Below are 18434 nucleotides of genomic sequence, written 5' to 3' on the forward strand. Positions count from 1 at the left end.
CCCTAACTCCTAACCAACCCTAAACCTAACCTTTAACTCCTTACACTAATTCTAACCCTAATCCCCCTAGAAATAGCCTTCATCCTTGTTGGGACTGCGGACTGGCAAAATGTCCCTAGTTGGTCAAATTTTTGTTTGTTTACTATTCTTGTGGGGACTTCTGGTATGGTTAAACATGTCTGCACACACACACACACTTGTGTGTTAAAGTAGTCAAAAGTTAAGTATTTGGTCCCATATTCATAGCACACAATGACTACATCAATCTTGTGACTCAAAACATTTGTTGGATACATTTCCTCTTTGTTTTGGTTGTGTTTCAGATACATTTTTGCCCAATAGAAATGGATGGTAAAAAATGTATTGTGTCATTCTGGAGTCACTTTTATTGTAAATAAGAATAGAACATGTTTCTTAACACTTCTACATTAATGTAGATGATCATGGATAATCCTGAATGAATTGTGAAAAATTATGAGTGAGAAAGTTACACAATTCCAATAACAGGGGAGGTTACCATTTTTGGTTGGGTATGATATTTGAGTCTGTCCCTGCCGTACCATAATTTTTTTTTTTATATATATATTTTTTAACTCATTTTGCTGTTTGCTTGGGTAATTAGAGATGGAAGGGACTTCCATGCGATCATGGCTCTGTATAAAACGTTGTATTGCCGTGAAGTCATTTTGGACTTGGACTGTGAAGAGACCCCTGGTGGCATGTCTTGTGGGGTATGTATGGGTGTGTGAGCTGCATGTTATTTGATTATGCAGACAATCTGGAATTTTTGGCACAGTAATATTTCTCATAAAAACTAGAAGAGAAACAGTTAATGTGTCATCAACCCTCAACCAGCAAAGACTTGCATGCATGTTGTTGATGTTAGTTCTGCATGTGCAGTTAAGGGCAAGGCGTGCCGCTTTCTTTTTAGCCAGCTGCAACTTTCCTAGGTCTTTCTTTCTTGCATATAACTGGACAGCAATCAAGATAGGACAAGACCACAACAAGAACTACTAGTGGGGTTGATTTTTGTGTCAAAAACCCATATACAGTGCATTCGGAAAGTATTCAGACCCCTTGACTTTTTCCACATTTTGTTATTCTAAGCTGGCTTTAAAAAAATCCCTCATCCATCTACACACGATACCCCATAATGACAAAGTGAAAACATGTTTTTAGAAAATGTTTGCGAATCTGACAGAGCTTGAGATCTGCAGAAAAGAATGGGAGAAACTCCACAAATACAGGTGTGCCTGTATTTGTGCTTGTAGCGTCATACCCAAGTACCAGTCAAAAGATTAGACACACCTACTCATTCAACGATTTTTCTTTATTTTTACTATGTTCTACATTGTAGAATAGTTTGGAATAAGTTGGACTGCAGAGTAAAGGAAAAGCAGCCAGCAAGTGCTCAGCATATACAGTGGTGCAAAAAAGTATTTAGTCAGCCACCAATTGTGCAAGTTCTCCCACTTAAAAAGATGAGAGAGGCCTGTAATTTTCATCATAGGTACACTTCAACTATGACAGACAAAATGAGAAAAAAAATGCAAGAAAATCACATTGTAGGATTTTTTTATGAATTTATTTGCAAATTATGGTGGAAAGTAAGTATTTGGTCAATAAAAGTTAAAAGTTTATCTCAATACTTTGTTATATACCCTTTGTTGGCAATGACAGAGGTCAAACATTTTCTCTAAGTCTTCACAAGGTTGCTGGTATTTTGGCCCATTCCTCCATGCAGATATCCTCTAGAGCAGTGATGTTTTGGGGCTGTTGCTGGGCAACACGGACTTTCAACTCCCTCCAAAGATTTTCTATGGGGTTGAGATCTGGAGACTGACTAGGCCACTCCAGGACATTGAAATGCTTCTTACGAAGCCACTCCTTCGTTGCCCGGGCGGTGTGTTTGGGATCATTGTCATGTTGAAAGACCCAGCCACGTTTCATCTTCAATGCCCCATTCATTCTTTCCTTTACACGGATCAGTCGTCCTGGTCCCTTTGCAGAAAAACAGCCCCAAAGCATGATTTTTCCACCCCCATGCTTCACAGTAGGTATGGTGTTCTTTGGATCCAACTCAGCATTCTTTGTCCTCCAAACACGACGAGTTGAGTTTTTACCAAGAAGTTATATTTTGGTTTCATGACATTCTCCCAATCTTCTTCTGGATCATCCAAATGCTCTCTAGCAAACTTCAGACGGGCCTGGACATGTACTGTCTTAAGCAGGGGGACACATCTGGCACTGCAGGATTTGAGTCCCTGGCTGCGTAGTGTGGTACTGATGGTAGGCTTTGTTACTTTGGTCCCAGCTCTCTGCAGGTCATTCACTAGGTCCCCCGTGTGGTTCTGTGATTTTTTCTCACCGTGCTTGTGATCATTTTGACCCCACGGGGTGAGATCTTGCGTGGAGCCCCAGATCGAGGGAGATTATTAGTGGTCTTGTATGTCTTCCATTTAATAATTGCTCCCACAGTTGATTTCTTCAAACCAAGCTGCTTACCTATTGCAGATTCAGTCTTCCCAGCCTGGTGCAGGTCTACAATTGTGTTTCTGGTGTCCTTTGACAGCTCTTTGGTCTTGTCCATAGTGGAGTTTGGAGTGTGACTGTTTGAGGTTGTGGACAGGTGTCTTTTATACTGATAACAAGTTCAAACAGGTGCCATTAATACAGGTAACGAGTGGAGGACAGAGGAGCCTCTTAAAGAAGAAGTTACAGGTCTGTGAGAGCCAGAAATCTTGCTTGTTTGTAGGTGACCAAATACTTATTTTCCACCATAATTTGCAAATAAATTCACTAAAAATCCTACAATGTGATTTTCTGGATTTTTTTTCTCATTTTGTCTGTCATAGTTGAAGTGTACCTATGATGAAAATTACAGGCCTCTCTCATCTTTTTAAGTGGGAGAACTTGCACAATTGGTGACTGACTAAATACTTTTTTGCCCCACTGTATGTGAAATGCTTCAAGACTGTTGGAAAAGCATTCCAGGTGACTTCGTCATGAAGCTGGTTGAGAGAATGCCAAGCGTATGCAACACTGTCATCAAGGAAAAGGGTGGCTACTTTGAAGAATCTAAAATAAAACATATAATTTTATATTATACATATATTTGACTTTTTTTGGTTACTACATGATTCTATATAAGTTATTTCATAGTTTTAATGTCTTCACTATTATTCTACAATGTAGAAAATAGTCAAAAGTAAATAAAAACCCTGGAATGAGTATGTCTGTCCAAATGTTTGACTGGTACATTATATATACAGTACCCGTCAAAAGATTGGACACACCTACTCATTCAAGGTTTAAAAAAATATATATAAATATATTATTTTCTACATTGTAGAGGTTGGGTGATTGTGTAGGCCAGGTCATCTGATGCAGCATTCCATCACTCTCCTTCTTGGTCAAATAGCCCTTACACAGCCTGGAGGTGTGTTTTGGGTCATTGCTCTGTTGAAAAACAAATTATAGTCCCACTTAAGCGCAAGAGATCATCCGTTCACCTACTCTGCATCTCACAAAGATACAACGGTTGAAACCAAAAATATCAAATTTGGACTCATCAGACCAAAGGACAAATTTCTACCGGTTCTAGTGTCCATTGATCGTGTTTCTTTGTTTCTTGGCCCAAGCAAGTCTCTTCTTATTAATGGTGTTCTTTAGTAGTGGTTTCTTTGCAGCAATTCGACCATGAATTCCTGATTAACACAATCTCCTCTGAACAGTTGATGTTGAGATGTGTCTGATACTTGAACTCTGTGAAGCATTTATTTGGGCTGCAATCTGAGGTGCAGTTAACTCTAATGAACTTATCCTCTGCAGCAGAGGTAACTCCTTTCCTGTGGTGGTCCTCATGAAAGCCAGTTTCATCATAGAGCTTGATGGTTTTTGCGATTGCACTTGAAGAAACTTTCAAGTGGACTGTCGTTTCTCTTTGCTTATTTGAGCTGTTCTTTCCATAATATGGACTTGGTCTTCAATTAAGAAGGAAAGAAATTCCACAAATTAAGTTTTAACAAGGCACACCTGTTAATTGAAAAGCATTCCAGGTGACTAACTCTTGAAGCTGGTTGAGAGAATGCCAAGAGTATGCAAAGCTGTCATCAAGGCAAAGGGTGGCTACTTTGAAGAATCTCCAATGTAAACTATATTTTGATTTGTTTAACACTTTTTTGGTTACTACATGATTCTATATGTGTTGTTTCATAGTTTTGATGTCTTCACTATTATTCTACAATGTAGAAAATAGTTTAAAAAGTAAAGAAAAAACCTGTAATGAGTAGGTGTGTCCAAACTTTTGACTGGTACTGTATATAGTGTAGGTTTTGGTGCTGACATGTAAAGTGTGAAATCATCTTCATACATAGTAATTCTATCTTCGTGTAAGACCAGTGGCAAATCATTTGTAAAAATAGAGAACAGTAACCACCCAAAGCAACTGCCCAGAGGGACACAGCACTGTATATATCTGATGTTAGAGAAGCTTCCATTGAAGAACACTCTCTGGGTTCTATTTGGATAAATAACTCCAACCATGAGATGGCAGCTGATTTTTTTAAATTAACAATTTATGATCATTAACATCTAAGACTAAAATCTGACAATACAGCTTCAACTATAATCGTATTATTCATGTCTTTAAATCAATCATCAGTCATCAGTGCAGTAGGACAAGTTGAGTGCCCTTCCCTATATGCATGCTGAAAGTCAGTAGTTGTCTTGATCTCTGAGAAATAGCATTGTGTTTGGTCAAACAAATTGGGGGTCTTTGTGTGTCTGTGGACATCATGTACTTATTTGTGCCTTTGTATGTGTGTGTGTGTGTTTGTGTGCAGGCATGCATGTGTGTGTGTGTGTGTGTGCACCTACAAAATGTGAGGGGGCACAAAGTACATTAGTATCCTGGTCAAGGACTGTCTTTAGACAGTTAGATATTCTGAAAAATTGACATTCTTTACATAGAATTATACATAATGATTATGTCTCTAGATTGCATGAAAAAATATGTTTGAAAAATGCAAAAATTTCCGGACCACCCCCCCCAGCCATCGACACATGCAGATGCACAAATAAATACATGGTGTCCACAGACACACAAAGACAACCAAACTGTACTGCCCACATGCCTGCACACAGACATTGTCCACACACAGCCATGCCCAGTGAATAAGATAGCTGATGTTCTGAAAGAGCTGCAAAGGAGTACCTCAGTCTGTAATAAATCCCTGGCCAGGCTCTACATTGGGTGGGTCTATGCCCTCACAGGCCCACCCATGGCTGCACACCTACCCAGTCATGTGAAATCCATAGATTAGGGCCTAATTTATTTATTTAAATTGACTGATTTACTTATATGAACTGTAAAATCTTTGAAATTGTTGCATTTGCATTTGATATTTTTCTGTATATAAATGTCTTTCTCTCTCGCCCCCACCCTCTCTCTCTCTCTCTTCCTCCCCCAGAGTGATGGAGCACGCTAAATCCAACCGGATGTCGACCCAGAACATCGGCATAGTGTTTGGTCCCACCCTGATGCGTCCGGAGCGGGACAACGCTAACATGGCCATCAACATGGTGTATCAGAACCAGGCCGTGGAGCTCATACTCAATGAGTTCGACCGCATCTTCGATCCCAACAACTCAACATCCCTCTGACACCCAGTCAGCCCAGAACACCGAACCCACCCAGCCCCAAGGACCCATTCGAGAGCTAAACCAGTCTCCTAGCCCATCCAGCCCCCATCCCAACCAGTCTGAGGCCCGGGCCCAACCAGCCCTAAGTCCAACCAGGCTGAACCCAACTCAGTGACCTGAACCATCTTGGGACCCAACCCCTATGGTACCCTGTAACACCTTGCATTGAACCCACCCAAACTCAGCCTGAACCAAACACCAAGACCAAAACCAATAAAACCAACAGAACCAGTACACTGTGAAACTGCACCAGCATCTCCTCATGATGTCTCCTTGGCCCCTGTAGTAGCAACACCAGCCTAGTTCACCTCACCTCACGGCAAGGAGAAAAGCATGGGTACAGATGGGAACAGGAGGAAAAGCCAGTATGGATGATATGTCTCCACAGCTCCTTTCAGTAGTGTAGTAGGAGCACCAGCTGACTCTTCCAAACACAAGCAACAGCAGCAAGACTGTTGACTCTATGTGCCACTATCTATAAACGGTCTACAACAAAGTTAATGCAAAGTTTTCAAATTCTATCCTTGTTGTACTAGACTTGTGTCGAACTTGTGTCGTGGCTGGAAAATGCATCCAGGCTTCAAACTTCAAAGGACTTCGGTTTTGTTATAATGGCAAAGCAATAGAACTGAAATACTTACGTTATGTACTTACCTTTACTGAATAGTCTGTGTAGACCTTTGAATCCCCCTGGTGTTATATATATATATATATACTATTTGATTTGTATGTTTCAATTTTCATTCAAATGTACTGATTTATTTTGTGCAAGTTTGTACATAAGTGTAATATTCTGCCATCAACTTTCACTTTGGAATGTCCCTACCAGATGAACCTGAGGTAAAGCAAGAACTGTTGCTGTTAAAACTGTTAGAACTGTTAAAGTAAGAACTGTTGTGAAGTAGACAGTTAAGCAACGTAAAACATAGCTTTATTGTAGTAGTTCCTTCAATAAAGAATGTGGAGTAAATGACTTGAGTGCTATGTGATACTTCTTCAGCTTATTAATCAGTCAGTCATGGTTTTGGGTTGTCTGTTGTCGAACACCAGGCCGGCTTTCAAATACTATTTGAAATAATTTAAAATACTTTATCTGTGCTTGATTGAGATTTCCTGGTTTAATGGACCAATAGAATAGTTCAAAAAGAAAAAACCCTGCCCACCTGGCACTCCAGGCAGGCTAATGCAAATGCTAAAGCATTTCAAATGATTTAAAATAGTATTTGAACTGACCTAGGTCTGTTGAGGAGCAATGGGTTGTGTCAGCATACAGGAAGTGTGGAGGTATGTAACACCTCTGTAGAGACAGCTAGGGAAAACATCTCCCCTGTAATTGGTGGAAACACTGTTTTTAATAAATAGAACAAAAGAGGAACTAGAAATGCATATGTTTAAAAAAAAATGGACTTTCCGCAAACAAACTCCCTCTGCAGGTTTGATACTTTTATATTGACTGGTTTGGCAGGAGAAGACAGAAACGAACAAGAAGGAAAGTAGAAGAAAATAGTGTGCGTTAGATTTGGATGTTTTATATGTTATATTTATTCATTTTTATTATTATTGCAAGTCTCATGGGAGATGGAGAGAGGGGAAGGGGGAAATAGTTTTGTGACATCAGAGAAGATTTGACTCAAGTAGGGTCGTTATAACTTTTGAAAATGGGAAGAAAACTCCCCATTCCGTTTCAGTGCTGATTCTATTTTTTGGATAGTACACCTGAAGATGCTCCACATACTATCTACAGACAGTAACATTTCAACTACTTACTAACCCCAACCCTAGCCCTTAACCCGTATTCTAACCCTAAACTTAACCCTAACCTTAACCCTTACCCTAACACTTATTCCTAAACCTAACCCTAACCGCAACCTTAGAAAGCAGTTGATAGATAGTTTGTTGATAGTATGACCATCTGTAGAGCATCTAGATAGACAATCCAGACTATCCAAATGAAGTGTGACCCTATTTTTTGATTGCATTGAGGACCACAACCATTTTGGAGTTTGGCAACGTATAGATTATGTAGGTTATTTAGGCCTATAGATTACTTTATAACTTTACCTAGATTATTGACTTGCCTGCCTGCCTCTAATATCTGGCTTCTACACTTCACCCAAAGTTAGTGTTGTATAATATTTACATATAATTTTTTTAACCTATTTCTAGATGTTTGTGTTTTATTCCTAAAATGAGAGTTCATATATTAAACAGTGAACTCCAACAGTAATGGTACAGTTGTCACACCCTGACCATAGTTTGCTTTGTATGTTTCTATGTTTTGTTTGGTGGCTTCGTAAGAAGCATTTCAAGATCCTGGAGTGGCCTAGCCAGTCTCCAGATCTCAACCCCATGGAAAATCTTTGGAGGGAGTTGAAAGTCCGTGTTGCCCAGCAACAGCCCCAAAACATCACTGCTCTAGAGAAGATCTGCATGGAGGAATGGGCCAAAATACCAGCAACAGTGTGTGAAAACCTTGTGAAGACTTAGAGAAAATGTTTGACCTCTGTCATTGCCAACAAAGGGTATATAACAAAGTATTGAGAAACTTTTGTTATTGACCAAATACTTATTTTCCACCATAATTTGCAAATAAATTCATTAAAAATCCTACAATGTGATTTTCTGGATTTTTTTTTCTCATTTTGTCTGTCATAGTTGAAGTGTACCTATGATGAAAATTACGTGGGAGAACTTGCACAATTGGTGACTGACTAAGTACTTTTTTGCCCCACTGTATGTGCAGATGAGGATGTGCAAATAGAAATACTGGTGTGCAAAAAACAAAAACAAATATGGGGATGAGGTGGGTAATTGGTTGGATGGGCTATTTCCAGATGGGCTGTGTACAGCTGCAGAGATCGGTAAGCTGCTCTGACAGCTGATGCTTAAAGTTATTGAGGGAGACATAAGTCTCCAACTACAGTGATTTTTGCAATTCGTTCCAGTCATTGGCAGCAGAGAACTGGAAGGAAAGGCGACCAAAGCAGGTGTTGGCTTTGGGGATGACCAGTGAAATATACCTGCTGGAGCGCATGGGTGTTGCTATGGTGACCAGTAATATTCCTAGTATGCAATGATTACATAAACCTTGTGACTCTACAAACTCGTTGGATGCTGTTTGTTTTGCCCAAAATAAATTAATGGTAAATAACGCATTGTGTCATTTTGGAGTCACTTTTATTGTAAATAAGAATAGAATGTTTCTAAACACTTCTACATTAATGTGGATGCTACAATGATTACAGATAGTCCTGACTTAATCATGAATAATGATGTGTGAGAACGTTACAGACTCACAAATATTATTATCCTGAAGACATACTAACATCTCACCATTACAATAACAAGGAGGTTTGCGTTTTGAGGTGGGGGTATGATATTTGTGCATCTGAAACTTTCTTACTCGGCATTGTGTGCCCCTTTCCCACAGTGAAGTGTATGAAATACTGCACCGTAATGCAGAATTGAAGTTGTGTGGCCTTATAGGGATGAAGGGATGAATCTTGAAGACGCAAGCCAAATTAGATGACAAGCCAAATCTGTGCATAATGACAGTCGGGCCAAATTTTAGGCCACATTTTTTGTGCTATACAATGTTTAAATTTCAGGCTGGAATTTGTGTCATGTTATATATTAGCCACTATTGGTAGCCACCATCAGTAATACCCACACACATTTTTGACTGTCACTTAAGTGTTAGTTCCCTTCAATTTGTAGGCTACATTTGGCATCATTCCATGACACCGTTGGTTTCCCTTTCTTTACTCTGTCATGTCCGTGTGGTTGATCCTGAGGGTTGCTAGCAACAGTCGATAGTATTTAACGTATAACAAGTTGTTCAATAATTTGGAACATGTAGCCCACTTCATGGAATCATCATGGAATACAGACCAAGCCTGGCAGTTTGAACCTGGAGCCTGGCGCATGGTTTACGACGACTTGATCATTGTCATATCAGTTACATGATCAGTGAGGATTAGGGTAGATTTATAGGACTATTGGTCAACTTTTATTGTTTTCTCCCTTTCCAATATTTAATATTTAATGGTTTGTACAACTGAATGGCAACTTTCAGGATTAATCAAACCACTGTATTTTTGATGTACTAATATATTTTGTACGTAAAGGCTATCCAAACCTGTTTTTTTTAATGAATTGGTAGAGTACTGAATACATTCCTAACCCTAAATAGTCTACAAGATCAGATCATTTTTAAATCTACCAATTGGTGCTGAAACGGAGATATGAATTATATTATAGGCCTATGTTTTAAGGGCATTATTTTATTGATTCTTATTACGCTGATCCCATTCTCTCTATATATTACAGTGAGTATGTTGATAAAATTCTAATGAAACTGTATTTAAAGGGATGACTTTAGATAAATGTACTGAAAACCCTGTGAATTAAAAATCCATGGGGAAATCTGTTAGCCAGAAAGTGGGAAGGTTTTCAGTGGTTGAATTACATTTGCAAACTATTACAGACTACAAAGGGAAGCACAGCCGCTAGCTGCTCAGTGACACAAGCCTACCAGATGAGCTAAATCACTTCTATGCTCGCTTCGAGGCAAGCAACACTGAGGCATGCATGAGAGTGTCAGCTGTCCCGGACAACTCCAATTTGCATACCGCCCAAACAGATCCACAGATGATGCAATCTCTTTTGCATTCCATACTCCCCTTTCCCACCTGGACAAAAATAACACTTACGTGAGAATGCTATTCATTGACTACAGATCAGCGTTCAACACCATAGTACCCTCAAACCTCATCACTAAGCTAAGGATCCTGAACCTAAACACCTCCCTCTGCAACTGGATCCTGGACTTCCTGACGGGCCACCCCCAGGTGGTGAGGGTAGGTAGCAACACATCTGCCACGCTGATCCTCAACACTGGAGCTCCCCAGGAGTGCGTGCTCAGTCCCCTCCTTTATTCCGTTCACCCACGACTGCATGGCCAGGCACGACTCCAACACCATCATTAAGTTTGCAGACGACACAACAGTGGTAGGCCTGATCACCGACAATGACGAGACAGCCTATAGGGAGGAGGTCAGAGACCTGGCCGGGTGGTGCCAGAATAACAACCTATCCCTTAACGTAACAAAGACTAAGGAGATGATTGTGGACTACAGGAAAAGGATGACCGAGCACTCCCCCATTCTCATCGACGAGGCTGTAGTGGAGCAGGTTGTGAGCTTCAAGTTCCTTGGTGTCCACATCAACAACAATCTAGAATGTTTCAAACACACCAAGACAGTCGTGAAAAGGGCATGACAAACCTATTCCCCCTCAGGAAACTAAAAAGATTTGGCATGGGTCCTGAGATCCTCAAAAGGTTCTACAGCTGCAACATCGAGAGCATGGTTGCATCACTGCCTGGTACGGCAATTGCTCGGCCTCTGACTGCAAGGCACTACAGAGGGTAATGCGTACGGCCCAGTACATCCTGACTTCCAGGACCTCTTCACCAGGCGGTGTCAGAGGAAGGCCCTAAAAATGGTCAAAGACCCCAGCTACCCCGGTCTCTACTATCGCATGGCAAGCAGTACCGGAGTGCCAAGCCTAGGACAAAAAGGCTTCTCAACAGTTTTTACCCCCAAGCCATAAGACTCCTGAAGAGATAATCAAATGGCTACCCGGACTATTTGCATTGTGTTCCCCCCCAACCCCTCTTTTTACGCTGCTGCTACTCTCTGTTTGTTATATATGCATAGTCACTTTAACTATACATTCATGTACATACTACCTCAACTGGGCCGACCAACCAGTGCTCCCGCACATTGGCTAACCGGGCTATCTGCATTGTGTCCCACCCACCACCCGCCAACACCACTTTTACGCTACTGCTACTCTCTGTTCATCATATATGCATAGTCACTTTAACCATATCTACATCTACATACTACCTCAATCAGCCTGACTAACCGGTGTCTCACTACTTTTATAGCCTCGCTACTGTACGTATACAGCCTGTCTTTTTACTGTTGTTTTATTTCTATACCTACCTATTGTTCACCTAATACATTTTTTGCACTATTGGTTAGAGCCTGTAAGTAAGCTTTTCACTGTGATTCAGAGCTGGTGGAGATGTTTTACCCGGAAACATGTGGCTATGGCTGTGCCATGCAGACAAGACAGTGCTCAGTAATTGTTTTAACTCACAGATAGCTTAGTCATCAGTCCTTAGTGTTGCACACCTGTTGTATTTGGCACACGTGACAAATAAACTTTGATTTGATTTGTTCAGGGGAGCAACTCCCAAATAGCCAAAGAGCTTGTTGCAAGGTAAGTCTGAATACCAAATAGTGAGATGTGCTTAAATAAAAATCCATAGGAAAGGCATACATTTCCTAAGTCTGAATCAAATGTATCTATGTACTATTTTGTTGTTTGTTTTTAGTACTGTTGAATGAAATATGTCCCTGCTGTCTTTCTAGTTACACTAGAGGAGTGACTAAGGACTGATGACTAAGCTATCTGTGAGTTAAAACAGTTACTGTCTTGTCTGCATGGCACAGCCATAGCCACATGTTTCCGGGTAAAACATCTCCACCAATTCTGTACATTTAGTCCCCTTGAACAGAGAATTGAGGCGGTGATATACCAAAACTACATAGGCCTACTGTGAACATTTTTTTTATTTTTTAATTTTACCCCTTTTCTCCCCAATTTCATGGTATCCAATTGTTGTAGTAGCTACTATCTTGTCTCATCGCTACAACTCCCGTACGGGCTCGGGAGAGACAAAGGTTGGAAGTCATGCGTCCTCCGATACACAACCCAACCAAGCCGCACTGCTTCTTAACACAGCACGCATCCAACCCGGAAGCCAGCCGCACCAATGCGCCGGAGGAAACACCGTGCACCTGGCCACCTTGGTTAGCGCACACTGCGCCCAGCCCGCCACAGGAGTCGTTGGTGCGCGATGAGACAAGCCCTCCCTAACCCGGGCGACGCTAGGCCAATTGTGCGTCGCCCCACGGACCTCCCGGTCGTGGCCGGTTACGACACAGCCTGGGCGCGAACCCAGGGACTCTGATGGCACAGCTGGCGCTGCAGTACAGCACCCTTAACCACTGCGCCACCCAGGAGGCTCTACTGTGAACATTTTGATTGGTTTATCCCTGAAGCTGTGTGGTCCTATCCAGTGATGCAGTTTGGGAAATAATTAATCAAAGGGTAAAGCAAAATGTACATTTTTATTACAAATATATCCACAGGTTAAAAAACAATACTACATGTAATTCAATACAAAAGGCATAGCTGAGTTGATTAAAAAAATACAGCCTGATAAAAGTATTTTTGTGCAGATATAAATATAATAAAATTAACAACAGCTGGTGGCATGAGGCAGTTGTAGGCTTGCAGTTCAATACTACACAATCGGATCATCTTGAAGTTGGTTGACTGGATATATGACTACACTCTCTGTTACTAAATATAGACAAGCCCATGATGGGCTTTCAATTCATAGTGATAGAGTAAGTGTCAGGCATATTCAATTTGTACAACACAAATTCAGAACTATTGAACTCAAATTCACTTTCTGAATACAAATTCAAAATTATTGAATTAAAATCTCATTTCTTTTGGCACTAGTATGGCTCCACACAGGTACCCTGGCTGACATGACTGACTTGACACAGTCCAGGAAGAGCTGTGACACCAGTGGTGTCAGTTCAGCTAAACCTAGGATATGGCAAAGTATGATTTTTTTTAGGAGGTTGAAGCTCATTTATTACATTTCTACACAATTGAAGAACTCTAAAATGCTATTTCGAGAACAGCAAAAAAACTAAAAAACAACAACAACAAAATAGGCTGCAATGTCAACCACTACTCAACCTCATCATGAATTTAAACATTTACTAGTGGAACAGCGAATACAGTGAACATGAAATAGAGGCATAATACACAATATCAAGTCACTGCATGGCCGACTTAAAATGCCAACATCAACGTGAAAGTAACCTGTGCATAAAACAGCTGACCGCAAATGCAAACTATGCCAGATATAAATCCTACCCTGCATTGAAAGAAAAGGCATAGCCTACATCAAAGGACCTACTTAGGCCTACAATCGACAACGACGCATGAAGACAAACAACACTTGACCAAAGAATGACGAAAATAACGAAACACAAAAGGAAAATCTACAAATGCATAACACTAGAGAGCTAGATGATGTTAGCCACCTAGCTAAAATTCATAACATATCATTTGTTTGCAAATTCGTGACATATTTTGTACGTTTTGCAAATTTGTAACATATAATACGAATTATAATTACTAAAATATCATACGAAATGGGTGGTGGACATCCACAAATGAATACATACCATACAAAACACAGTGGTGTAAAGTACATAAGTAAAAAATACTTTAAAGTACTACTTAAGTCGTTTTTTTGGTTATCTGCACTTTATTTGACTATTTATATTTTTGCCAACTTGTACTTTTACTTCACTAGATTCCTAAAGAAAATAATGTACTTATTACTCCATACATTTACCCTGACAGGAAAATGGTCCAATTCACACACTTATCAAGATAACATCCATTGCCATCCCTGCTGCCTCTGATCTGGTGGACTAACTAAACAAAAGTGCTTCATTTGTAAATTATGTCTGAGTGTTGGTGTGCCCCTGGCTATCCGTCAATAAAAATGTCTAAAATAATTGTGCCTTCTGGTTTGCTTAATATAATGAATTTGAAATGGTTTTATACTTTACTTTGACTTTTGACTCTTAAGTACATTTTAGTAATTCCATTTACTTTCGATACTTAAGTATATTCAAAACCAAAAACTTTTAGACTTTATTTACTCAAGAGGTATTTTACTGGGTGACTTTCACTTCTACTTGAGTCATTTTTTATTAATCGGGTATCTTTACCATCCTACAATTTCTAAAGAGATGCGTGCCAGTTATGATTTTCAATAATGTATTGTAGGCTACCTAACGGTGCCCAAAAATGTCTAACTGCCCACCAACTGGAGATGGAAACCCGCACACTGTTGAAAAAAAGGAATAAATCAAAAACTGAGGCTTGAATGCAAAATAAAGATATTTATTAAAACATTATGGTGCCCAAAAAACTGCCCACAAACGAAATAATTATATAGCTGGCTCTAGACAGAGGGCTGTCCATTCAGCAACTATGCCTTTCTGTACCGAGTTGCAAAGTAGCTAAATGTAGTTAAAAAGTTGCTAATGAGGTAAAATGCAAAAAAAAATGTCCGTGATGAGATTCAAACTCGCAACCTTTGGGTTACTAGACATTCACGTTATCTGTGATGAGATTCAAACTCTCAACGACCCCCCCCCATCCACCCTCCTTTTGATTTTGCCTAAGGTCTGTCTTATGTAAGGTTATATATGAAGCCACCCCTGTGGAACGGCGCATAGGCCTACCATGACAGTGGCATTGTTTCGTGCGCTCATTGTGCTGCATTCAGAGATGTTCCTCGAGTGTGCGCCTAGCTCATTGTCGCACTTGCATTTTTCGCCAGGGAAGGCAAACATTCTGAGAATATTGAAGCGTTATATCAACGAACAAAGCGGCTCCGAGAATATTGAAACGTTTTGTATCGACCAGGCGGCTCCGATAATATTGATTGCAACCCCGAGGTGGTTGGTGGCACCTTACTTGGGGAGGATGAGCTCGTGGTAACGGCTGGAGCGGGCCAGCTTGTCTATCTAATATTAGTTGCACTATATGGCTGATTATTATACATTTATACTCTTATACTATTATACTTTATTATACAAAAAAAACTTCATTCTTACTATAGCTAAATAACTTAGCAATATTTAATGACATTTTGCAATCAAGATTGATCTGTAAGAGTATCTCATTTTAATCGAGGAAAACTGATCGAGAGAGAGGTGGAAATGTATTACAGCTATCACAGCCTATATTTTAATAGCAATAAATTAGCTTTTGGTTTTGAATGGTCACCAAAAATGAGGGATCCCTCACCTCCCAATTCCCAATTAAATGAACACATGGCTATCAGATTACAACAAGGTTTACACGGCCGAGTTCAAATGCCTACATCAATTTCAAAGCAATCGGATGGCAAAGCAGACTGACACTGTCTCTGGTCTCTGCTATGCATTTTAATTGGGATTTTAATGATTTTAGTACATTTGTTCAGCCTACTTTAAATGTTTGGTCTTGAGCAAAGGTATGACGGCCCTGGGTGACACACTGGTCTGGACAGGATTCCGTTGTACATGCAATATTTGCTCAGAAATTGAGTGGACGCATTAATTGGTTCTCTCAAATGTTTGATTATTTTTCCTGGGGAGTTGAGACCTCTCATTGTTTGGATTTGAAATTCCAACAGTATTCCAACTGTAATTGAAGGGGGGCTGTGCTCAGGGGGCTGTGTGTGCCTGTGCATGTGGGTGTTTGAGTGAGAAAGACACAGAGGGGAGCCAACCAGTAAAAGCACAGCCCACTTAATTATCGACGTATCGTGCTGACAACATCAAAACAGCCTTTCCAGACTCTGAAGTCAGGAAGACTTCACATTAGATGTTAGCAGGACTACCACACAGGTACAGTAGTCAAGTATGTACTGAAGACACTGGCTTGGTCACATCTCAGCTCTCTGTAACTCAATCTTATCGACTGTAGCAGAGAAGTTACAGATGACTCACAGTGGCTGAATACTGTGTATCCGAGGCGGTTTTCACATGGACTACACCACAGTCAGATTGAGGAAGTATGAAGATGATAAATGTTATAGAATCTGTTCTGAGACCTTGCTTGACTCTGTCGCTGTGGACACACCCATAGAAATAGAGACTGAAAGAATGGGAATGTTCAGTTCTAGTAATTCTATTTTTATGTTTACACCAGAACTGCTTTCATTGTGGTGGCATATACAGTTGTGCTATTGGCACCCTTAAACTTTACAATAAATGGATCAGAATGGATTTTTTCAAAACTGGTTGAATGGCTATTTTTACCCTGCTACTTACCACAGATTAGATCAATTACACAGTAAACGAGAATCACCTGCCTCCAACCAAATTAATTAGAATTGTGAGTAATTTATTCCAGGCCATTTGAAGTGAAAAAACTAAATTAAGTTTTGATTAAAGGCCCAGTGCAGTCAAAAACATGATTTCCCTGTGTTTTATATATACAGTGCCTTGCGAAAGTATTCGGCCCCCTTGAACTTTGCGACCTTTTGCCACATTTCAGGCTTCAAACATAAAGATATAAAACTGCATTTTTTTTGTGAAGAATCAACAACAAGTGGGACACAATCATGAAGTGGAACGACATTTATTGGATATTTCAAACTTTTTTAACAAATCAAAAATTGGGCGTGCAAAATTATTCAGCCCCTTTACTTTCAGTGCAGCAAACTCTCTCCAGAAGTTCAGTGAGGATCTCTGAATGATCCAATGTTGACCTAAATGACTAATGATGATAAATACAATCCACCTGTGTGTAATCAAGTCTCCGTATAAATGCACCTGCACTGTGATAGTCTCAGAGGTCCGTCAAAAGCGCAGAGAGCATCATGAAGAACAAGGAACACACCAGGCAGGTCCGAGATACTGTTGTGAAGAAGTTTAAAGCCGGATTTGGATACAAAACGATTTCCCAAGCTTTAAACATCCCAAGGAGCACTGTGCAAGTGATAATATTGAAATGGAAGGAGTATCAGACCACTGCAAATCTACCAAGACCTGGCCGTCCCTCTAAACTTTCAGCTCATACAAGGAGAAGACTGATCAGAGATGCAGCCAAGAGGCCCATGATCACTCTGGATGAACTGCAGAGATCTACAGCTGAGGTGGGAGACTCTGTCCATAGGACAACAATCAGTCGAATATTGCACAAATCTGGCCTTTATGGAAGAGTGGCAAGAAGAAAGCCATTTCTTAAAGATATCCATAAAAAGTGTTGTTTAAAGTTTGCCACAAGCCACCTGGGAGACACACCAAACATGTGGAAGAAGGTGCTGAAGGTGCAGATGAAACCAAAACTGAACTTTTTGGCAACAATGCAAAACGTTATGTTTGGCGTAAAAGCAACACAGCTCATCACCCTGCACACATCATCCCCACTGTCAAACATGGTGGTGGCAGCATCATGGTTTTGGCCTGCTTTTCTTCAGCAGGGACAGGGAAGATGGTTAAAATTGATGGGAAGATGGATGGAGCCAAATACAGGACCATTCTGGAAGAAAACCTGATGGAGTCTGCAAAAGACCTGAGACTGGGACGGAGATTTGTCTTCCAACAAGACAATGATCCAAAACATAAAGCAAAATCTACAATGGAATGGTTCAAAAATAAACATATCCAGGTGTTAGAATGGCCAAGTCAAAGTCTAGACCTGAATCCAATCGAGAATCTGTGGAAAGAACTGAAAACTGCTGTTCACAAATGCTCTCCATCCAACCTCACTGAGCTCGAGCTGTTTTGCAAGGAGGAATGGGAAAAAATGTCAGTCTCTCGATGTGCAAAACTGATAGAGACATACCCCAAGCGACTTACAGCTGTAATCGCAGCAAAAGGTGGCGCTACAAAGTATTAACTTAAGGGGGCTGAATAATTTTGCACGCCCAATTTTTCAGTTTTTGATTTGTTAAAAAAGTTTGAAATATCCAATAAATGTCGTTCCACTTCATGATTGTGTCCCCCTTGTTGTTGATTCTTCACAAAAAAATACAGTTTTATATCTTTATGTTTGAAGCC

At 40.3% G+C, this 18434-nt stretch overlaps 1 protein-coding gene across 8 annotated transcripts in view; it reads left to right on the forward strand.

Moving 5' to 3' along the window:
- The window catches only part of LOC139413224 (rho GTPase-activating protein 15-like), a 56808-nt gene extending 50135 nt beyond the window's left edge, over positions 1 to 6673 (forward strand). For all 8 annotated transcript variants that reach the window (XM_071160355.1, XM_071160353.1, XM_071160358.1 and 5 more), the window contains one exon: positions 5472 to 6673. In XM_071160355.1, the coding sequence (XP_071016456.1) occupies positions 5472 to 5664 (193 nt within the window). In that variant the 3' untranslated portion in view covers positions 5665 to 6673. The remainder of the gene's footprint in view (positions 1 to 5471) is intronic.
- The last annotated feature ends 11761 nt before the right edge of the window (positions 6674 to 18434 follow it).

The sequence above is a fragment of the Oncorhynchus clarkii genome, chromosome 7 (assembly GCF_045791955.1).
Source record: "Oncorhynchus clarkii lewisi isolate Uvic-CL-2024 chromosome 7, UVic_Ocla_1.0, whole genome shotgun sequence".
In the NCBI taxonomy this organism is placed as follows: Eukaryota; Metazoa; Chordata; class Actinopteri; order Salmoniformes; family Salmonidae; genus Oncorhynchus; species Oncorhynchus clarkii.